The sequence below is a fragment of the Penicillium solitum genome (genome assembly GCF_028829755.1).
Source record: "Penicillium solitum strain IBT 25940 chromosome Unknown utg000001l_segment0_segment0, whole genome shotgun sequence".
Taxonomy (NCBI): Eukaryota; Fungi; Ascomycota; class Eurotiomycetes; order Eurotiales; family Aspergillaceae; genus Penicillium; species Penicillium solitum.
This window is the reverse complement of record NW_027072121.1, coordinates 4,998,785-5,021,117: the sequence shown is the minus strand read 5'-3', so window position 1 is coordinate 5,021,117 and position 22,333 is coordinate 4,998,785. Positions and strand designations below refer to the sequence as shown.

At 47.8% G+C, this 22,333-nt stretch overlaps 8 protein-coding genes across 8 annotated transcripts; 2 read left to right on the top strand and 6 right to left on the bottom strand.

The window, feature by feature from the left end:
* Positions 1–848: 848 nt before the first annotated feature.
* On the top strand, positions 849–2,493 carry N7455_001882 (uncharacterized protein; the record flags this gene model as incomplete). Its single annotated transcript, XM_040952010.2, has 3 exons — positions 849–1,217; positions 1,289–2,290; positions 2,350–2,493. 3 exons carry the CDS (start codon positions 849–851, stop codon positions 2,491–2,493), a joined length of 1,515 nt encoding a protein of 504 aa, XP_040818428.2.
* Positions 2,494–3,357: 864 nt separating this feature from the next.
* On the bottom strand, positions 3,358–4,428 carry N7455_001881 (uncharacterized protein; the record flags this gene model as incomplete). Its single annotated transcript, XM_040951654.2, has 1 exon — positions 3,358–4,428. One exon carries the CDS (start codon positions 4,426–4,428, stop codon positions 3,358–3,360), a length of 1,071 nt encoding a protein of 356 aa, XP_040818196.2.
* Positions 4,429–5,620: 1,192 nt separating this feature from the next.
* N7455_001880 (uncharacterized protein) lies at positions 5,621–6,409 on the bottom strand (the record flags this gene model as incomplete). Its single annotated transcript, XM_040951172.2, has 1 exon — positions 5,621–6,409. One exon carries the CDS (start codon positions 6,407–6,409, stop codon positions 5,621–5,623), a length of 789 nt encoding a protein of 262 aa, XP_040818234.2.
* Positions 6,410–6,787: 378 nt separating this feature from the next.
* cat2 (bifunctional catalase-peroxidase Cat2) lies at positions 6,788–9,224 on the bottom strand (the record flags this gene model as incomplete). Its single annotated transcript, XM_040950941.2, has 4 exons — positions 6,788–8,608; positions 8,660–8,697; positions 8,761–9,083; positions 9,169–9,224. The coding sequence occupies 4 exons, from the start codon at positions 9,222–9,224 to the stop codon at positions 6,788–6,790; spliced, it is 2,238 nt and encodes a 745-aa protein (XP_040818516.1).
* A 1,792-nt stretch (positions 9,225–11,016) lies between these two features.
* N7455_001878 (fungal specific transcription factor domain-containing protein) lies at positions 11,017–13,018 on the bottom strand (the record flags this gene model as incomplete). Its single annotated transcript, XM_040951478.2, has 3 exons — positions 11,017–11,994; positions 12,048–12,868; positions 12,919–13,018. 3 exons carry the CDS (start codon positions 13,016–13,018, stop codon positions 11,017–11,019), a joined length of 1,899 nt encoding a protein of 632 aa, XP_040818191.2.
* A 586-nt stretch (positions 13,019–13,604) lies between these two features.
* N7455_001877 (isopenicillin N synthase family dioxygenase) lies at positions 13,605–14,695 on the bottom strand (the record flags this gene model as incomplete). The annotated part of the gene is made up of 3 exons (XM_040950994.2): positions 13,605–14,270; positions 14,322–14,486; positions 14,540–14,695. The coding sequence occupies 3 exons, from the start codon at positions 14,693–14,695 to the stop codon at positions 13,605–13,607; spliced, it is 987 nt and encodes a 328-aa protein (XP_040818566.2).
* An 878-nt stretch (positions 14,696–15,573) lies between these two features.
* Positions 15,574–17,132, bottom strand: N7455_001876 (uncharacterized protein; the record flags this gene model as incomplete). Its single annotated transcript, XM_065604181.1, has 2 exons — positions 15,574–16,609; positions 16,651–17,132. The coding sequence occupies 2 exons, from the start codon at positions 17,130–17,132 to the stop codon at positions 15,574–15,576; spliced, it is 1,518 nt and encodes a 505-aa protein (XP_065462672.1).
* Positions 17,133–17,712: 580 nt separating this feature from the next.
* On the top strand, positions 17,713–22,166 carry N7455_001875 (putative RNA helicase/RNAse III; the record flags this gene model as incomplete). Its single annotated transcript, XM_065604180.1, has 7 exons — positions 17,713–17,814; positions 17,874–17,902; positions 17,961–18,012; positions 18,065–18,317; positions 18,373–18,520; positions 18,578–19,642; positions 19,694–22,166. 7 exons carry the CDS (start codon positions 17,713–17,715, stop codon positions 22,164–22,166), a joined length of 4,122 nt encoding a protein of 1,373 aa, XP_065462671.1.
* Between the last annotated feature and the right edge of the window lie 167 nt (positions 22,167–22,333).

Here is a 22,333-nt window from a genome sequence, read left to right as displayed (position 1 = left end):
CAATTGCTCGGCCACTACTTGCCCGACTCGGCTTTTAAAGAACAGGGGGGCTGTATCACCCCGCGGAGGACGATAATGAATCTATGCCGAGTATAAAGTTTGACCCACCAAATCAGGATAGGGAATGAGAAGGCCCAAGACGCCCCCTATGCGACTCTATGTCCTTAGCTAAACTTCATCCTTCCGCACGTCATACAAGTGAAGAAAAGAAGCAACTGCCGAGCGATCTCCCGAAAAGTCAATGTCGGAGCCGGAGCTGGAGTTGGATACCACAACACAGCAGAGTCAGCAAGTGTCTCTACTCTTGAAATGTCCACCAGAGACTTTGAGATATAGCGCAGCCAGATATCTTAATTTTCGTTCTATATATTTATCCCCCCATGGGGTTGGAGGATCTCACCAAAGCTATCTGGGGATGGTTCCCGTCCTAATCCAGATCCCCTTTCGGGTCAAGGTCCGATCCGCTTCTAACCTCCTTGGGTTTGTATGAAGCGATTAGTCGTGGCAAATAAGGTGCCTGGTCGGCAAATGCTCCAATAACCGGCTTAAACTGTACAAAATATGCACAAGTGAGATGTAAATCTGCAGTCGCAGTCCCACACTAACCATACCCCGTCGACGGCTCCATGGGGTTCGGAGTCGGTCCCGAACCATGTCCTCATTATTTAATGGCGCCTGGATTCCCCAGCAGCTAGAGAATATTTGTGCTATCCCTTACCTTGGAAAGTGTTTTGTTTCATCAGAATACTCTAGTCTTCAACCCAATTGGGTATATCTTTTGCAACTGTCGGTTTTCAACTTCTGGTCCTTCCCAACTGGTCACGACCTGGTCGCCTCTATATATAAACATGGCGTATGATTTCGCGGAAAACAATGTCTCCGACAGCTCCAATACGAGTAACGACCTCAAGAGGTCTGACTCTCAGAGCTCTGTGCATATGGAAAACATAGGGACTTTAGAGCGCACCGCGACCCTGGAAATGATCCAAACGGTTTCCACAGGCGGGCACTTCCCGAAAGATAGAGTCTGGAACAACGAATCCCTCTATAATCCAAGTAACTGGCCCCATTGGAAGAAGAATGCGCAAATCCTGATGGTGGCTTTTCACTCCATGGTGGGAACATTCATGGCAGCTGGCATCGTTCCCGCCTACGATACCCTTGCGGAGATGTATGGTGTCGAGGTCCAAGATGTGAGCTACCTAACATCAGTGCAGGTATGTACCACAATGATAGCTCTACTCAATTTGCTGTAGTACAATTGCTCATTATTTACCTTTTCGATCAGATTCTTCTCCTCGGCCTGTCTCCCCTGGTCTGGAATCCCATTACCGCTATCTATGGCCGATACCCCGTTGCTCTACTCTCGGTATTCGGAAGCATGGTCTGCAACATTGGCGGTGCTCGATGCACTTCCTACGGCGCACAAATGGCTACTCGAGCTATCACGGCGATTTTGATCTCTCCCACAATCGGCAATGGAAGCGGTGTAATAACAGAGCTTGCTGAACCCGAGCATCGCGGTAAGAAATTGGGCTGGTGGACTTTGATGACTACACTCGGCGTCCCAGCAGGCCCATTCTTTATGGGATTCGTTGTCAAGAGAATTGGTGTTCAGTGGATTTTTTGGATCTATACCATTATCAATTTTTGCCAGCTCTTGATGTATCTTGCAATTGGCGACGAAACAATTTACAACCCGCATCATGAACGAAAGATAGCAGGTTTCTGGGGTAAGGTGGTTCCGCGAAAGATTAGCTCTCACTCCTTGAAGATTCAAGACATCTTTTTACCGTTCACTTTAGCTCAATACCCGCGAGTCGTCGTTGCAGCATTTGCACATGCTATCTGCTTTTGCTATGCTAACGTTGCGTTGAGTGTTGAAATGCCTGCTGTATTCGGCTCGAAGTTTGGTTTCGATTCACAACAGATTGGGCTCCAGTTTATCCCTGTCATTATCGGTTGTGTCCTAGGCGAGCAGCTCAGTGGACCTATGTGCGACTGGTTCTTAGGCCGTGTTCGCAAAGCCAAAGGCGATGCATGTCCCGCCGATCGCTTGTGGCTTTCATATATTGCCTTTGGCACTGTTTTTGCTGGTGTGTTGACCTGGGGCTTCCAGTTGGAAAACGCGATAGCGTGGAATGTCACGCCTTCTGTTGGTATTGCTATTGCTAGTTTTGGCAACCAAATGCAAACCACAATTCTCACAACATTTGCCGTGGAAAGCAAAAGAGACCGGGCCAGTCAGGTTGGAGTTTTCGTCAATTTTTGTCGACAACTATGGGGCTTTGTAAGACTACCCTTGAGACTGCTTTCCTTCACACATTTCATTGACTTGAGATTTATTAGATTGGACCATTCTACTTCACACCCATGTTCGACACGCTCGGGCTGGGTGTGTCATCTGGAATATTTGTAGCAATTATCGCTGGGTGTTCTCTGCTTCCGATCATAGCAATTCAATTCACCGCAACTCGCGCGGATAGACGTTGAGTGTTGAGGCAATTCTTGTTTCCAGACCCAAGGTTATGAGTTCTTTCTTTCTTTTTTAAATTTATTTGTCCACAGATCCCTATATACGTCAATCAGACCAATATATCAATAGATAATGAACCGATTGTTTGTCCATAGAAAGGCAGGGTAAATAAGTTGGATAGTGTAAATAACGGATAACATTTTTGTTGTCTACCGAGCGGGAACAACGGCGGGCCCACACCCAAGCCAGCAACCGTGAATAATAAATTATCCACTTACGACGTGATAAAGCCGTTCTTGTCGGTGTATTCCGTATTGTAAATGTAGGGGTACTCAGGGACGTGCTCAATTTTACTCTAAGACCAAAAAGCGGCAAGAGGTGAGCACTAAAGCGGAAAGCGAAAGGTCTCAAGTGCCAGGTATTATCCGGTACATATGCACGTTACCGCGGACTGTTTACCATATGCGGAAGCAGACCCCAGGACACGTGTTAGGCCTGTAGGTTGGCGCTTCCTGTGCTTTTATCCTGGAAATTGGGAAAATATACAGATGTCGAATGTGATATTTCACATTCACATTAATCTTGCTATTTTTGCCCTGTAACTACGTGATACCGTGCTGTGTATTCTAACGGTCGTTCGAAAGATGGAGGTTGGGCAGCAATTCAATCGATATTATATGAATGCGTACAAATTTTTCAAAATACACAAAATTAATACAAATCAAAAACATACAATAACAAACACGTCGATAGCGACAAGGGTATAAAGCAAAAAAAGGTGGCCGCCCAATGATGGTTCGACTATCCCCAGTCGAAGGTCATCTTGTAGTGTGTACAATGCATGCAAAATTATCTCCCCCGTAAGTCACCGACATCCGCTCTTACTTCGGGCGCTCCAGCAATGTCATTTCAACTGTGGAATGCGTATCAGACGAGTGCATCCGAGTCCGAGCACCTTCCTGTGACTCATCAGAGTTCACAGTCGACATTGTCTGGCGCATTGCCTCGTGGAAATCGTATGTGCCGCTGCGCGCGGAATGTGGTGTCAGGGACACAGTATTTGTAACACCGGAGGTAGTTTGCGCCTCGGTATCCTGCGACGGGGCACTATTTGCGAGCATATCGAAGATGTTGATGTCGGCCGAACTACTTACATTTCCATCAGCCCCTTGGCACAAAGTGCACGAGTAAGTGCGTGTCAGATCGCGGAGCTGCGTTAGGGCGAGGAATTCGAGCTTCAGCTTGATGCTGTAGACGAGTGTCCTTACGGCGTTGACGAAGTAGTGCATTTGGAACTCGGCGACAATGACGAATACGTTGAGTAAGATGCCGATGAGGTTGACAAAGAGGATTCGGTAGATGATTCTTCGCCCTTGGGGACCTTTGGATTCGAAGACGGGCTTGAGCGCTCGCAGTGCTTCGCGGACGTAGATGGCACACAATAATGTGTCTTGGCCGGCGAATCCCATTGCCTGCAAACGGTCGTAGATGTATGGTGTGCGGCCAAGCGGTATATTGCGATTTCTGAGAAAGAATAGGACTGTCATAGGAATGTGGAGAACGAAAGCATTGGCTATGATGAGCCATAGGACCCATCGCACATGGCGGACGTCGGTCACAACGAGGTGCAGTCTTGACCACAGCACGACCGCTTGACCAGTTACCATGCACATCCAGCCAATCACAAAAGGGACTGACACGGAAAGGCTAGAAGCTAGGTTGGCATAGCGAATTTGACCTGGTATGGCATTCAATAAGATTCCCCAGGCGGCAATTTGCATGCTCCAGAAGTATACTCCACGAAACTTTTTGAACTTCTCGAATATGGAAATTATAACTTCAATTGCATTCCACGCAGAGATTGCGAGCATAGACACTGTCTGGACGATCCCCATGTTGGCAATGAAAAGGCGACCCTCCGCCGGAGAGAGGTTGCTCATCGGGGTATCCATGGTGTGTGAATGGGTTGTGCGATGCGGAGAAATCAGCCGGTGGGAAAGGAGAAGGATATATTGATCACAGTTCGGACGCAGGGCCCACATGGCTGATAGATACCGGTGATATTCGCCTTGATCGCCTCATCTTAGTCCACTGGGTGGGACAGGATAAGGTTGACTGTTGGTGTCGAGGGTGGATCGTGCCACTGCCGAGTCATGCCCCGTCGCATAAATGATAGAAAATGCGGCGAATGCGCTCTATCATGCTAGCACACGGGGATCTAGGCCAGATGTTCCGGTTCAATAGACAATCAATGATCGCATGGGGATTCCAAATCGGCTATTGGTGGCAATGATCGCTAGAAATATGAGAATCCCAGTTTCCCTTCCCCCTTAATCATATTGGGTGAAGAGTTCATTGGACACAGCAAACAAAGGGTCGAATGTCGAGAGGCTATCGGCGCGCCAAACAGGGATCCTCGGGATCTCAAACAAAGAAACCCAGCCAGAATTCGTGCACTGATCACATTTTTTTTTTTTTTTTTCGCTAGTGGCGCTCCGTAATAGAAGCCCAGGCCTCGCATAGATGAATTCAGGTATTGCTAATAATGAAATAATGAAATAATGAAATCATGATCGAGCTGAAGATATATGGAGTAGGGTGTAAAGAGAAGAAGAGAATGGGGATTGGATGCTAGGGCTTGGCATATGTTGGAAGGGGCAGCCCTGGAGGGGCCAAAGCGCAGTACTTTGCATATGAAACCTTCTCTACGAAGTACGGAGGACGGAGTACTCCGTCCTCAAATACAAGAAAAAGTATATATGCATAGATTCACGGTGAACCGTGACACGTAAAGCTTGTCCAAAAGCTCAGCTAAATGTCACCGTAGGGAGTAGAAACGCTCAGTCGCGTCTAATTTAAAGCCATTGTACACTTGAGGGTATATGGTTTATTTTATTGGCAGTCCCGAATCTCCACCTAGCCCTACTGATCCCTACCTGTAAAATTGTGAGTTCAACAAAGGTTACAGCGAAAATGGGGTCACTCCTGCGGGAACCAACGGCGTGGTGGAGGGATATCATAAAATCAATACAATTACTTTTGAAGGAGTTGGCGAGCTGGGGAATCACGCACAAAGTAGTCTTCCCAGATCACTCTGTCCATTTAGACACTCGGACCACTCTGACAATAGGCAGCAAACACTGTTCAAAAGAGTCCTCCTCCCCCTCGACGCGATAAATCCTCTAGGGAATTCGGTAAATGTTCAAGCTCCTTCAGAAGCGCATCTCGGTCGCCACACTTCCGTGCTGAGTCAAAATCGATTAAAACAGCCTGTGAATCCCGAATAAGAAAGTTGAATCGGTTCGTATCTCCATGGTGGATCCCCAGGCGATGTAATCGAGACAATGCCTCCCGACAGGACTTAAGGTCCTGTGGGCCAGCATGCCTGGCATCCTTGATGCGTTCCATCAAGAATCCGATCACACGACCATCTTCTATCAAATGGCCAAGGAATCCTGGACCGATGCCATAGCCCTCAATCCATTGGTAAGCCGTGGTCTCACTCTCTAGATATTGGATCTCCCAGTCAAAGCGAGCGAATTTAACCACAACCACGTCGTCGAACAAATTGCATTTGACTTCATAGATGCCCGTTCGTAACTTTTTTCCGACCACGATCTCCGTATAATCAACTGAAGTTTTGTTCCAGGCATTCTGAACGCCAGGAAAAGCGGTCCGAATAGCGTAGGCAAAGTAGGGTTGGCCATTCGTTTCATTTTTGGCCACCAGTCCATCATTCCAATCTCCAGCGGGTAGAGTGGGTAGAAGTAAAACCAGTGAAGGGCCGAAACACATATCGTCAGCACTATAAAGACCAGGATCTATAGTGACATATTTTATGCTCCGACCGTTGACTAGGAAGCGAAAGAAACTCTGATAATTTTCGTCGACTTCTGCTTGAAGCAATTCGATGCTTATTGAATTGCACGTCATATTGTCGAGCAAGCCTTCGACAGAGAAAGCGAGTTATGAATGTGAAGATCAATGGACCACTATTGATATTTCAGGTGCCATGGATTAAAAGAACCGAAGGAGCCAGGAGAACACCCCCTGGCTGATCCCTGACGCCAAAAATACTATTGCCTGACAACGCATCCTAGTTGAGTAGTGTACGCTAAAGACCTAGTTAGCGAGTAAAAGTCATATTAAATTAATCTCTCTTTTTATATGCATACATAGGGGGAAATACTACGTGCCAGATTAGCCAATACATTGAGTATTTGAATGGTGGCATCATAATGAAACTACATTCTTGATTCATAACCCAGCTAAATAACACTAGAGAATATGATATAGTAATCGAAAAAATATTCACAGGCGAGGACGGCCAGTAGCAGGGAAACAGGGGATATCATAACGGTCCAAATTCATAACCTTGTCCCAGGCAGCAACAAAGTCCTTCTTAAACTTATCCAGGGCATCGGAGCTGCCATACAGCTCAGAAAGAGCACGGAGCTCAGAATGGTGACCGAAGATCAGGTCAACACGGGTGGCAGACCACTTCTTGGCACCAGTCTTGCGGTCGAAACCTTCAAACTGCTCACTGTCATCGCCAGTTGGCTTCCAGACAGTGCTCATGTCGAGCAAGTTGACGAAGAAGTCGTTGCTCAGCTGGCCAGGGCGGGAGGTGAAGACACCGTGCTTGGATCCATCCCAGTTAGCGTTCAGAGAACGCAGACCACCGAGCAGGACTGTCAATTCAGGGGCGGAGAGGGTTAGCTGCTGCGCTTTGTCGACGAGGAGCTGCTCGGTGCGGACACGACGAGTCGAGTGGCCGTAGTTGCGGAAACCATCGGCGAAGGGCCGGAGCCAGCCGAATGAGTCGACATCTGTTTGCTCCTGGGTGGCATCGTTGCGGCCAGGGGTGAAGGGAACGGGGATACCCGCGGACCTTTCAAGGGCGGCAGATCCAGCAAGCACAATCAGATCGGCTACTGAGACGCGCTTTTCGCCGTTCTGGGCACTGTTGAAGCGGCTTTGGATGTTCTCCAATAAGCTGAGGACTTCTTGCAACTGGGCTGGGTTGTTGACATCCCAGTCCTTCTGGGGAGCGAGACGGATGTGAGCACCGTTGGCGCCTCCGCGCTTGTCACCACCACGGAAGGTAGAAGCAGATGCCCAGGCAGTGGCAATCAACTTGGTGGGCTCAATACCGGATGAGAGAATCTCGTTCTTGAGAGCAATGATGTCGCCAGTGTCGATCAGAGCGTATGTGGGAGCAGGAATGGGATCTTCCCAGAGAGAGACCTCCTTAGGAATCTCAGGGCCCAGCCAGCGAGCGCGAGGGCCCATGTCACGGTGCAGCAGCTTGAACCACGCACGGGCAAATGCATCGGCAAACTCATCAGGGTGCTCAAGGAAACGACGGGAGATCTTCTCGTAAGCGGGATCAAAACGCAGAGAGAGATCGGTGGTCAGCATCTGAGGCCTGTGCTTCTTGCTTGAGTCAAAGGCATCGGGGACGATATCGTCCGCATTCTTGGCGACCCACTGGTTAGCGCCAGCGGGACTCTTGGTCAACTCCCAATCGAACTTGAACAGATATTCCAAGAAAGTGTTGCTCCATTTAGTAGGAGTACTGGTCCAGGTCACCTCCAAACCACTAGTAATGGCATGAGGGCCTACTCCAGAGCCGTACTTGTTGTGCCATCCTAGGCCCTGCGACTCAATGCCAGCAGCTTCGGGCTCCTCTCCAACATTACCAGGAGGGGGGGCAGCACCGTGTGTTTTTCCGAAAGTGTGACCACCAGCAATCAAGGCGACGGTCTCTTCGTCATTCATAGCCATACGAGCGAAGGTGATACGGATATCTCTGGCAGCAGCGACAGGGTCGGGGTTTCCATCAGGACCTTCGGGGTTGACATAGATCAAACCCATGACGACCGCGGCCAGCGGGTCCTCGAGGTCTCGAGTCTTAATATCGCTCTGCTTAGCCTTCTCCTCTGCGGACTCGGCCTCGTAACGAGCCTCATTGGTAAACCAGACGTTCTCACTTCCCCAGTACACCGACTCATCGGCTTCCCAGACGTCAGGACGACCTCCAGCAAATCCGAATGTCTTGAAGCCCATAGATTCCAAGGCAACATTACCCGTTAGAAGCAGGAGATCTGCCCACGAGATTTTGGAGCCGTACTAAGTACCAGAATTAGTATGGAGGACAGTATGTAAATGTATGGTACTCACCTTCTGCTTGATGGGCCAAAGTAGTCGGCGGGCCTTATCTGAAATTAGAAGATAATATTAGTATGACATAAATATCACCTCAATTATCGATGGAAACCTACCGAGGGAGACGTTATCGGGCCACGAGTTCAAGGGTGCAAAACGCTGCTGGCCCTGGCCACCACCACCGCGTCCATCGAAAACTCTATATGTTCCAGAGCTATGCCAGGCCATTCGGATGAAAAGACCACCATAATGACCAAAGTCGGCAGGCCAGAACTCTTGAGAGTCGGTCATAAGGGCGTGGAGGTCCTTCTTGAGGCCCCAGTAATCAAGGGTCTTAAAAGCAGCGGCATAATCAAAGTCCTTGCTTTGAGGGTTAGTGGCATCAGTATGCTGGCGCAGAATACCCAGCTTCAAGGCGTTAGGCCACCAGTCAGTGTTGCTGGAGCATAAAATCAGTATTTGGAACAAAAAGGGGTAGGTAGGTATTATGGAATGTGCCGAGGCAAGAGAATTAGGGACCATACCGGGTGCCACCTCCAGCAACATTGCTCTTCTTATGTGCAACAGGACATTCACTCATGATGGAATTTGTTATTGAAAATGAAACGGGGAATATGAAGAGGAAGAAAAGTCTCGAAGAGGACACCCCCGCAGTTTAAATGGTACACCGTGTGGACCCAATGACCGGTCGCATATTAAACAGCTTCTATGCTTTGGGGGCAGGTTTCTACGATATGCTAGCTTAAACGGAAAAAATATAAGAATATGACGCGAACTTGGATTTCTTCACATTATCATTGGCCATACAGGGAAAAATCCGGGGCGTGCGGGGAAAGCCATAACGGGGAGCTCTTACAAATATTAGCAATGATTCGTTGGCGGAATACGCCGAGGCGCGATGGATTCCGGTCCTTGACCTTCAATATATCATGCGCTGACAAAATAGCCATTTCTAGATGTTGTTATTCGGGGTATATGAGAAAGGTTGAATTGTACGGAGTACATTAATTGCAGGGGGTCTGGCCCTAGGATCTGACTAATAATAATTAGCCCGGGGCCGGGCCAGTCCCGGGGGTCTACTTTGTAATCATCTATTATCAGGTGTACCCGTGGACCTCCTATATGCTCCGTACTCAGGCAACAACAACCCCCTAGAAATCTTGAAATTAGGTATATTCTGTACGGCATGTCCATATAAAGATTATAAAACATACAAGATTCATAGCATATAGTTTCCTTCAACACTCTGCGTAGCTATTCCCAGGCGTTGACAAGGGGGCTACACTAAGTAGACGTAGTACGGCATAACTACTCCATACAGGCACTTTCTGTACGTATCCTTTCCCTCGGGACTTTCTCCTCTTTTTTTGCGTATATTAAACTCAATAAATAATCAATGGTCGGCTAGTACATACCTATGTGTACATGATTTCCTCTGTGAGTGGCTCGCTTTCCCTTTCCGTTTTAGTGCTCAGCCCTTGCCGCTTTTTGCAGCTTGGGACCTGATAATTCAGGCATCACATATCCTGAAAAGGAAAGAATAAGTCGGGATGAGCCTTGGAGAGAAATTATATCTACCCATACAGTTTGCACTTCCTCTTCTTCTCTCCTCCCCCTTTTCAACCCGCTTGCCCGGTATGACCCCCTTTTTCCTATCAACTTTCATTGAAAGAGGTATTCCCAATCTTCCTACGTCATTCTGTGGAGCCCAGCATGCGGGCCTAACTAGGCTATATCGGAATGGAAAACTTGATAGAAAACATTGCTTCACTATACACTGGGTAATTGATGAGAGAAACTCGTCTAAATGCAGATTGCCTCAACCGCGATGGCCAAAGATGCTTTTTACTAGGCTCTTTAATGCGCGGTCTATCGACAGAGCGACATACATACTGGAATGACCTACACGGAGTGTGCGTATATCATTCCTGTTTCGTTCGCAATATGGAGAGACGAATCTGAGAATGCACCAAAGATATCATCTGGATTGACGGAGTATATTGATAAGGCATTCCGAGATCTAGGAGAGATTGGTGTTCTAGTCAACGACCGAAGTCCTGATATTTCATCAATGTTGGCTGCCAGCTCACTGGGGTGTCTCGGTTCACGCGCTGGGCGTATTCGGCTGATTTCAGAGGAATCCTTAGATCCCAAATCAAGAGTTCAGAGCATTTTACAAAGGTTAATGGTGGGATACTAATGAGCAATATACTGTGCGACATTGAACACATCTTGAGTTTTTCTTTGTCCACCTATTTACAGCTATGAATTCGACCACCAGGATACCCGCCTTGTACTATCAATTCAAATTTGTGTTTTTTTTTTTTTTTTTTGTAACAGTAACAAATCATGTCACTCTTATTCGTAACTCGTCATATACACATAAACTTGATATCCCCATCCCGCAAAATATCTGGCCAGCTAAACGGTCCTCCACACAAGCTCACATCGCGCCTTTTAGTCCATATTGTCTCAAATATCTGTTGAGCAACTGATGCATGAACTAACGCTGTCGTCCGAGCACAATTATCAAACCACGACGAAAAGAACACCTGTAACTCGGGACTAACAGCCTCACAAGCAGTGATAAAAGCCGGCCAGATAAGCCCAGCATTGCTACTATCCTTCTGATGGCTTTCCTCCTGTTGAATTTGGATTAGATAGCCCCGAATTGCAGCGACCTTGCCCTGGAGCATTATAGGATCAATTTCATATATTCGGCGATGGAAGAAAATTGACAATGCCGTGTACATCGCTTGAGCTGTCACAGTCATGACTACTGCGAGGGCTCCATCGTAAGGTTGAACACAGCTTGGATTTGTAGTGGATAGCAAATGATCGATAGCCTTTTCCAGACCCTTTGCTCGAGTCCAAAATTCCTTCAGGCTGAGCCGACTTTCTGCTGCATCAGACATCATTGACAAATCTCGCTCGTTGGCAAGGCGGATCACTTGGGACAGTAGCATGAGAAATATTTCATCGATTCCGTATAGTGTGGGGAATAATGTTGAGCTCCATCGGCCGGGTATCGCAAGGTGGAGATCGCGTTGCGCCATACCCGGGTCTTTTTCCATGCTCATTGTGGTCGTCGAAAATATCAGATTGGGATAGACACGGAAGTCTCCTCCATATATTGTATTGTCGCTCAAAGTATCGCTTGTCCCGGTGGGATTCATGGTCAATCTATCAGCAATGCAGGTTGTCTCGGTCATAATTCGCATATAGGCATAGCAGTGGTGCAATGCTCTTTTGTTGGCTGACAGCGCCGGTTGGCCGAGTCCCTTGACACAAATAAGTTTCTCTGTTTGGATGAGATAGGCGCGTCGCATTTCCGGGTCGCCTTTTATCATCTGGATGAGGGAGAATGTTAGCTGTGTACAGCGGATCCGTATCGAAGTCGTACAAAAGCATTTGAAAGACTGAGCATTGCCATGAGAATCTCCTTATATTTGCTCATTTTTGTTGCCGAGATACAGCTTTCTTCCATGCATCTTTGGAAGTGGTATTGAGCCCGCGTCAAGTAGATCCCTCCCGAAGCTTTCCAGTGCTCAAGGTAAGCCACTGGATTATTCCCCAATTGAAAGGCACTTGTGCTCCACACGGCATTTAATAGTGCAAGCCGTGCATGGTTGGAAGACCCATTGAGCATCAGTTCTGCTACAGTTGCCATTGCGCATGGTACTACCAGGCTCATCCAAGGTGTCTCCTTTCCACGGCGTAAAGGAGAAATTAAAGGGACGATTCGGTCTTTGTAATGAGATAGCAGGCTCCAGCCCTCGACATTACCTACGGATAAATAGGGATTGAGCTCTGCTGGTAGACTCAGCTCGTGGAAATTCGCCCCAATGCTCTGAGGTGGCCCTAGACCGAGTTCTTCTGACATCAAATTCTCACTATAGTCTGCATTCAGAGCATCCAGGGCGTCCAGACTGAACACAGTCTGGTTAAAATCTTCCTCTGTTGGCAGCTCCTCTGTTGGCAGCTCCTCAAGCTGCTCGAACCAGTCAATGAAAGATGGAGGCAGGTCATCCCTATCGGAAGGTGATGGTTCAAGCTGCAGCGGTTGTGGGCATCTGAAAGCACCAAAAGGTCCCCGAAAAAGCGAGCATGATTTCGAGCAACTGATATCCGAGTCAAACCTTTCTAGATCAACAATTGCTTGGTCGGGATTCTGGTCGGGTACAGAAGAGACGATCTCAAGGGTCATATCTCGGCGTTGGACATCTGCCAAACATCGTCAGAATTGCCGATAAGAGTTGGAATTAAAGACAGACCTGTGAAGATCGGGTGGCGGTGTCTGGCCGCATTTCCTGCATTCAACCATCGAATATCCTCTTTGTCATTAATAAATGTTAACTGTACAATTCCTTGCATCTTGAGGGATGTTGTGCCGCGGGGAATTTACAATTCTGATAAAGGACTCTGAGTCTCCGTTGGGACAAAGCCCAGATGGGAATGTGATTCCGATATCGATATCGCAGGCATCAACTATGTACCTGCAGGTTATTGAGTTTTATATCCCATATCTAGTAGGCTTTATAACCAATTATTCAATACCAGTTTGTACTTATGTCTAAGTAGAATCCACCGGGTCGCAACAGTCAATAGTTAGATCTGAAAGACCAAAGATCGAGGCCTCGGAACTTCTTGCCCTATTTGGTCATTTCCCCTCTTCTTGTGGATAAATGTCGAGTCGTATTCGTAATCTTCCAACGTTGTTTTGAGCTCTAAGTAAACATTGGAGACGTCAAACAACGATACCCGCCTCGAAGGCTAGACTATGTACATGTCCAAGGTGCACTAGCAGATTTACTCGGAAAAAAAAACATAAATTGTTCTGCAAAATTGCCTACATACCTATGATTTATATTCGATAACAGTCATTCAATCTGAAGAGTAACATAAGCACACAAATCCATGTATAACTAACTAGACGCCATATTATGAACCAGACGACTGTTTAGGAGAACAACTTGGCGATCCGCAGATTGTTGTAGTCCCAGGCGGTAATGTCCTCATATTTGCACGGAGTAGCAGGCGTGATGAACTTCTTCAATGGAAACAAGGAAGCGATACGGTTTGGCTTCGCAAAATAGGCAACAGAATAGCGCTCGGGGATCATCACATCAGAACCCACTTTGACGGTGGGTGGATAAGTTACCCGGTGGCATGCAGCCATGAATGTATCATTAGTCAAACGCTGAAGGGAGTCGCCGATGTTCAGAATGATCTCCGACTTGCCCCCTGACACGACATCATGGAAGGTTCCCAGATTTTGCTGATCTTCGACCTGCAAACCACCAGTGGAATCTTGAAACAGCATAGTGATCGTGCCAAAGTCAGTGTGTTCTGCAATGCGCGTGGCGGTTCCATCTTCTAGAGCGGATGCTGGCACAGCTGGATAATGAAGCAGCCGGAACTCGTTTTCGGCCTTGTTGTGTAGTAGTTTGAGATCTGGTGCTGAGATGTCAAGGGCCTTGGCCAACGCGTCGAGAATCTCCAACTCGACCTTGAAGCAGCTTTCATAGAAATCCTCCATAAATTTACGGAAGCCGGGAAGTTTCTCGTCGGCAACCCAGATGTTGTCCACAAGGTTGTCGTGTGGGGAGCCCATATCGAGAGTTTCCTGTCCTCATTAGAATGGATGTTCACGGCGGATTGTGCAGGAAGCGCTCACCTTGATATCCCGAACAGACTTCCCTTGAGGGAGGCCTTTGTCATAGCCACTAATGGAAGAGATTGATTCCTGGCCAACATAGCTGTATCCACGGTTGGGGTTTGCCTCGGGTGGATGTTTGGCAGTCATCTTATCCTCTAGTGAAAGAGAGAAGAATCGACGGGTCTTGCAAATATAGTTAGTGGAGGCACAGTCTTTCGTTTGAGTCAATTACTTACATAGTCAAACATTTTGGCAATGAGATCTTCTGGGACCCCATGGTTCTTTAGCTTGGCCACTCCACGCGTTTTGAGCGTCTCTAGTAGGGCTGTCGAAACCGCATCTCTTTCCTCGGGAGACCCCTTCAACAGGGACAAATCAAGAGCTTGCGACATGATTTTGGATGTTGGTTCAGGGGATTTGTTTGGAATTGTTGTCTGATACAAGGACTTGCTAGATTTGGAGTTATGAGAACGGCGCATTCCACTCGACTATATATATTTGATCATAGATATGGTATCTACGGCTAAAAGTCCCAGAAAGACCTTCATTTGGAAGGTAATATTAAATTTACGACAATCAGTCCTTTAAACTATGGATTACCTTCCATTCTATCCTCGTCCTCCATGTGAAGTAAAAGTCCCAAAAGGCGTTCGTTCCAAAAAGGGGACCGAAACGCACGCCAAGATTACCCCAACAACGCGTCTTCCAATGAGGAAAATAACCGCTGTGGATCACCTTCCTCTTTACATTCATTTTATTCCATTTGTTTCTGTGTTCTCAAGTAGAGATAGAAAATTAATGTCACTTTATATCTTGGGGGTTGTAGAAGTGTAGATGTGTTTTCTTACATATGTGTTCCCTTTTCAAAACTTCTGTGGGCATGTCCTTGGTCCAATTGTTTCCCGATGTTGCAGTATAAGATAATAGATCCATATATGGGATACTAAAACACTTCGACTGGGAGACTACAATCTATTTGTACCTATTGGGACTAGTAAAAGGGGTTGCATTCAACGATATGCTACAAAACATCACAGTAACATAACAAATTATTGGATACGCCAAAGCAACGAGGGGCTGTAAAGTGTTTGCTTGCACTTTTGACTTTGTTTGCATTGGAAAAGATCGTTTCTTGATGTTCCCCTCGTCCCCATATCCACTCATAATCGGAGCATGCTGCATGATGTGTGGGAAACTTGCCTACGACAGCCAGAATTTCATCACTTGGGCCTCGCTGTACTAGGCCGCGAAGCCTACTGTGACTTCCCTCTCACTGCTCTAGCTTGATGAGTGGTTGTACAATGTTAGGGCGGCGGCAGGCGACTGCCCGAAAGTAGGAGTAAAATTCCGCATAGGCCTGTTTAACAGGCCCCTCCTCAAGTACATCAACCTGCTGTTGAAACAAGGCCATGACCGAATTGTAGCTGAAAGCATTTTGAAGAGGAATGCGATCTTCCTCTACCTCAATACCAAGAAGCAAAGATACAAGCCTTGGACTCAGGTTTTGCGTAAGATCACGGATAACAGTGGCTTCAGATGGTGAGATATTGTGTTTGACCACTTCCGCAGCCAGACGATTGTGACGCCACCTCTGATGCATGGTCTCCATTGTACCAACTGCGGTAAATAGCTCCCAGTACTTGGGAGGCGATTCGATGGCTGCTAGTTCGGCCCAAAGACGCTTGAAAGAAACCATAATGGAATCGTCAACTGCTCGGTCCGGGCTTCTCTCATTTACAGTTTCACTCCCAGCTGATGATGAGTGCGATGAGAATGAGGGGGGATTTTGAGTTTTATTACAGCTGTCTGGCCTTTTGCGCTTGCGGCAGGTAGTGATGGCGTCTGTCGTGTTAGTTTCAGTCGTGTTTGTCCGAATTGGCAAATGCTCCCACCTGATTCCAATGAAGTTGATGAAATCATTGGGTTGCCTTTTAAACTCCCCATCTGGGGCCAACTTGTTCTTCCAAGCTGTGCAAAGCCATTGGTCCTGTTGAATTGCTTCATTTGCGTCGGTGGCTTCAGCGCCAGGACCAATAAGGGCATGAAATCCAAAGAGAAGACCCATCTTTTGGTACCCAGATACGCTCTGCCCTGCGAGTACAAGACAATATCCTGAAACATCGTTGCAACCCCTGAGTAAAATCCCGTACCACAGATAGGCACGTTTCCATAGATTCTCCATCGAATTAGGATCGTGGACGAAGACCTTTTTTGGCTGGTACTCGGTCAACTGGACATTGAGGGCATCGAAAGTCTTCACATTAGATGATGCGACCACCAAACCAGCTTGGAAAATGGTGGTCCGTCTGGGTAATTGTCGGCCAGCAATCATTCGGCATCATTGTACCCCCCGGTGAAAACATAGACACCTTTCCATGTGGCAAGCGTCCGCTGGGCATTTTGGTAAAAGGCCACAGTGGGTGCTTTTGGGACTCGTTCTTTGCGTACATCTCCTTGCTGATCAAAGTCGTAGGTTAGGTACCGGATGCGATAATCCGCAGGCAATGTCAAAAGGGCATAGATGACACCTGCATCCGACAGACGGACATTCTTGGGGCTCCACTTGCACTGGTTGATGCCCACAGCCACTTCTGCTTCAACTGAGTTACGGTCAGGGGGGTTCATAATTTTCCAGTGACGGAGGGAGGCTAGGTGTTTCTGGCTTGACACGATGCCCGGGTTGAATCTAGGGACATCGCCCTCCTTCCATTCAGCTGGGTCATTGCATTTATTCTCCCACTCCTGTTCGATCCACCTCTGGCACCTCTCACACCACTGCGATAAGTCTCTCAGCCAGTCTTCAAAGTTTCTCGTGGAAGGGCACGCCATCTCGCAAGTCCGGGGGGAGATAGATGGAACCAGCGCGGATATTAGTTGACAGGTGGCTTGGACTTGAAGGTGTGCCGTCAGATGTTTCAGCTTCTGAAAGGGAGATCGATGGAGAGGTCACAACAGGTAGGGGTCTGGTGTGAATTGAACAAGCAGGTTGAAGAAGAGTGGGTTTGAGAGGCAACGGAGGAAAAGTAATGTAATGGAAAGATAGGAGAGAAAGTGGGAGGTTGATGAAGGTGATGACTGGTTTTAGTGGGGAGATGAGGAGAGATGAAGAATAAAATAGAGAGAGAATCAAAGTGATGTGGTGATATAGAAATCCAGACTCAGTCTGATGTTCTCAAGGGTCAAGGGAAGTATACAACGCCCAAAAGGGAATCGGCTAGGCCTTGACGGTCATTGGACCAAAGCTGCGTGATGGCCGCTGCGGGATGCCGCAGCTCCCCCCCACCAACAAACAGCTTCTTGGGTATCGCTTGATTCCTCTCCTCTCCTTTCTTTCCTTTTACTTACCTTTTGCTTTTTTTACACTTGGCGTCCTATTGTTTACAGTCTCATTTGAGACTTGTTACTTATCATGGATTCCACGGGTCTGAGTAGTGATGGTGCTGCCTACCGGTCTCGTGGGTACCAGCTCGAAATGTTAGAGGCTAGCCGCAAGGAGAATATTATTGTCGCGGTATGTTTTTTTTTTTCTTTTTTTCGATGAGGGCTTTGGAAAATTCTAACTATTACTAGATGGACACGGGAAGTGGAAAGACTCATATGCATGTTTGAAGGCAATATTCCCTTTATCGGCACATTTTTCTGACATTTTCCATGCAGTGCCATTCTTCGAATCATACATGAGCTCGAGAACTGTGGTTCTCCAGACAAAGTGAATAAACCTGTTAACTCTTATATTTATTTTCGGCTCACACCTATCACAGATTATCTGGTTTCTTGCTCCAACTGTGGCATTGAGTCTTCAACAACATGAAGTTATCACTAGCCAAATTCTCTCTGTGAAAACTAAAGTTTTAACTGGTCTGGACAATGTTGATCGATGGACTGAACAGGGTGTCTGGGACAAAGTTCTCAAAGATGTCCGCGTTGTTGTTTCGACATATGCTGTCCTTGCTGATGCTTTGGGCCACGGTTTTGTTCGCATGTCCCGGCTTGCACTCCTGATCTTTGATGAGGGTACGACACATTTCAAGGCACCGTGGAGTCCAAACTAATATAACATATAATACAGCTCACCATTGCACTAGACGCCATCCGGCCAACAGGATTATGCAAAATCACTACCATCCTACCTTGCTGAGGTCAAGCCCAAATGCTGTACCTCGGATCTTGGGACTCACTGCTAGCCCAGTAGTCCGGTCGAGCCAAAACGAGCTTGAGTCGGTCCACCTAGCTTATTCTAATGAGAATCTCCGGTAGCTGACAACCTTTCTCAGAACAATCGAATCCAACTTGAACGCAGTGTGCAAAACTCCACGTGTCCATCGCACAGAGCTCTTGGAAAATACCCATCTCCCTCACCTGGAACGTGTCAATTACATACCTTTTGATGAAGCACAGTATGGTTTTGGAAGCCGACTACTTCCATCACTGATAGAATGTTGCAAGGCCTATAACATAGAAGACGATCCGTGGATCGAATCATTGCGGTCAAAGAATCAGACTGTGGAGCTTACGAAGGCTCTCACTACAGGTAAAACCTTCTGTAGCGAGCAACTGAAGAACTTCCAGGCGCGTACCCGTCACATTTATGAGGAGCTGGGAGGTTGGGCTGCCGACTTCTTCATTAGCGCTTCAATTGACCAATTTCAGCGTTCAATTCAAGATGCTAGTGAGATGTCACATTTGGACCAAATGGAGAGAATTTACCTGTTGGAACTACTCCTTGCAATGCCTGCACCAGTTTCAGCCGAGGAGAGTAATCACGTATCCATCAAGCTTGAAATGCTTCTCAACTTCCTCGAAAGAATGGACAGACCTGGGTTTTCCGGGCTACTCTTCGCCAAACAGAGAGCAACTGTCAGTGTTTTAGCTCGCATTTTATCGCTTCATCCCAAGACCAGAGATCGCTTCCAGTGTGCCTCTTATGTTGGTTGGGCGAGCGATAGAACCCGCAAGGGCTGTCTCGGCGATCTACTTCATCGAGATATGCAGCGAGATACTCTTGATGAATTCAAAGCTGGTCGCAAAAACCTCATTGTCGCTACTGATGTTCTCGAAGAAGGGATTGACGTAAGCGCATGCAGTTTGGTTATTTGTTACGACAAGCCTGCGAACCTCAAGTCCTTTGTCCAGAGGCGTGGGCGTGCTCGTCATAGAGAATCTACATATGCTATCATGATCTCAAATGAGGATGAGCTGTTGAGTTTTCACAAATGGCAGGAGCTAGAGCAAGCTATGATTAAAGCATATCAGGATGATGAGCGACAGCGTCGGGAAGCTTTTGATCTTGAGGCCGCCGAGGAGCATGTGAAAGAGAGGCTTTGGGTGGAAAAGACGAGGTAATGGCAACCTAGGACTTCCCTTGATATTTGCTAATAGATGATTCGCAGTGCTCTATTGACGGCGGACGACGCAGTGCAGCATTTGCATCACTTTTGCGCTGTCTTACCAGTTGACGAGTATTCCGACAACCGACCAATGTTTTCCTTCCAAGAAAACAGCGCGGGATTGCTTTTGGGTACGGTCACATTACCGAATTCTGTGCACCCGACGGTTCGACGTACAAACGGGAAAGCCTGGTGGCGGACAGAGCGAGCAGCCAGAAAAGAGACCGCATTCCAAGCCTACAAAGCTTTGTATTCGTATGGGTTGGTGAACGATAACCTCTTGCCATTAACACGAAAACCAGAGTTGAGATTCTCGGACCAGACGACTCTTCCATCCATTGTGCAGGGTGCAGAGCAGTATGACCCTTATGTAGACCTTGCACAGGCTTGGTCTTCGGGTCAACTGTGCCAGACACGGTTGAAGATATATGGCAATGGGTCTGTCGACGAAGATCTGGCTATCTGCTTAATTTTGCCAAGATTGACTCCGATACCGCACCCCATTCCTCTCTACTGGGACCCCGAAACCTCATTGGAACTCCATTTTGATCCGCAAATGTCGAGCTTTGAGACGACAGCCGAGACACTAGATCAAATGAGAACGATCACATCACTCTATCTGCAAGCTCCCAGCTCACGCCAGCGGGGAGATGACCGCGACTTCGTGGCTCTCTTCATCCCCGATATCTCACACGAACGCCTAGGACAATGGCTTGCGATGTATGAAGGGAAAGAGCCCGCGCTGGAAGCCTATTCAAGGGATCCAACTACACCGCCTATGGGTATCGTCCGTGACCAGTCCAAATTCAGCGAGCCACGGACATTCAACAAATGGATCGTTCCGGCCCAGGTGACAAAGGCGTCGCCTATTGAAATGGAATGTTCATCACTCCCCCGTCGCCGAAATCTCCTTCAAGTGCGAGCTACGAATGTTACCGATGATGGAGAGACAGATGCACCAAAGAAATCTTACGTTCTACCTGCTGTAGCTTGTGTCATCGACAAGCTCCCAGCAAAACAGGGTCTCTTTGGACTTTTCATCTCTGCCATTTTGGATCGACTGGAGGCATCTTTGGTCGCACATCGATTGAACGATACCATTTTGAAAGGAGTCGGGATCAAAAACATCGACCACGTTATTACGGCTATCAGCGCTCCGATTGCACAGGCCAGTACCAACTATCAGAGATACGAGTTCTTTGGTGACTCTGTTCTCAAATTCACCGTAAGCTGCCAGCTCTTTTTCCGGAATACCAATTGGCACGAGGGCTACCTCTCGGAAAGCCGTGACAAACTAATCCAGAACACTCGACTTGCTCGTGCAGCTCTCGACACTGGCATTGACTGCTTTATCCTAACGAGCCGGTTCACCCCTCGGAGATGGACTGCACCGTTGATCAGGAACAAGTTGGAACCATCGACAGCCAAGAGGAACATCTCAATAAAGGTCCTGGCAGACGTTGTAGAATCCCTCATTGGCGCAGCCTATGTAGACGGTGGAATCCGCAAAGCGCAAGCCTGTCTGCATCGCTTCTTACCGGAGATTGACCTCTTCACGAATGAAATCTCACCTCTCATCCTCCCACCAGGTAAAGGCGTGAGCAATTTAATCAACCACCATCGATTGGCCGGTCTGATTGGATACACTTTCCAAGATCCTGCCCTCCTAACAGAGGCACTCACTCACGCATCATGCGAATACGATACATCAACACAATCCTACCAACGTCTCGAGTTCCTCGGCGATGCCGTCCTCGACATGGTCGTCATGGCCGTGATAGCAGCCCATCCCGTGGAAATGGACCAGGGACCAATGACATTGCTCAAACATTCCGTTGTGAATGCCAACCTCCTCGCCTTCTTCTGCATGGAGCTGTGCGCACCGGACGAACCCTCGCATGCGACCCAAATCGCCAACGGCGAAGTCAACCTTGTCCCACACTATGACCAGATCCACCTATGGCGCTTCCTCCGCTCTCATGGCCCTAACATCAAAGCCGCCCGGGAAGCTTGTCTCGAGCGGCACCAAGGTCTCTATTTTGAAATCCGCGAGGCCCTGGAACACGGAAGCCAGTACCCGTGGGAGTTATTCGCCCGTCTGCGTGCTGATAAATTCCTGTCGGACATCATTGAGAGTGTTCTTGGGGCGATGTTCATCGACTGTGGGGGCAATCTGGATGTGTGTCACGCTTTCGTCGAACGTATCGGACTGGTGTGGTACATCCAGCGTGTTATTGCCGACGGGGTTAATGTTGTTCATCCGCGGAACATTGCCCAGAATATGGTAAAGGGAGCTGGGACCTTGGTCTTCAAGAGGAAGAGGGTCGAGTCTAAAGGCACGGCTACGTATCGGTGCTCGGCGGTGGTCAACCAGACTGAAATCGCGCTGGTGGAAGGTTGTGCTTCTGCTGAAGAGGCTGAAGTTAAGGTTGCCAATGTTGCTATTGAGTACTTGACGCTGCACCCATTGGTTTGAACACTACATGAGCTCCAAGCCAATGACTTGGGGAATTGGCGTGCTCTGAACGATCTCATGATTTTGGCTTGAAATTTTTGATTTTGTTTAGCTAGATACCATGTAAGAAATCTTGGATTTGGACTGTCTTTGGTGACATCCGAAGGAAATGTAACTAATTGGAATTT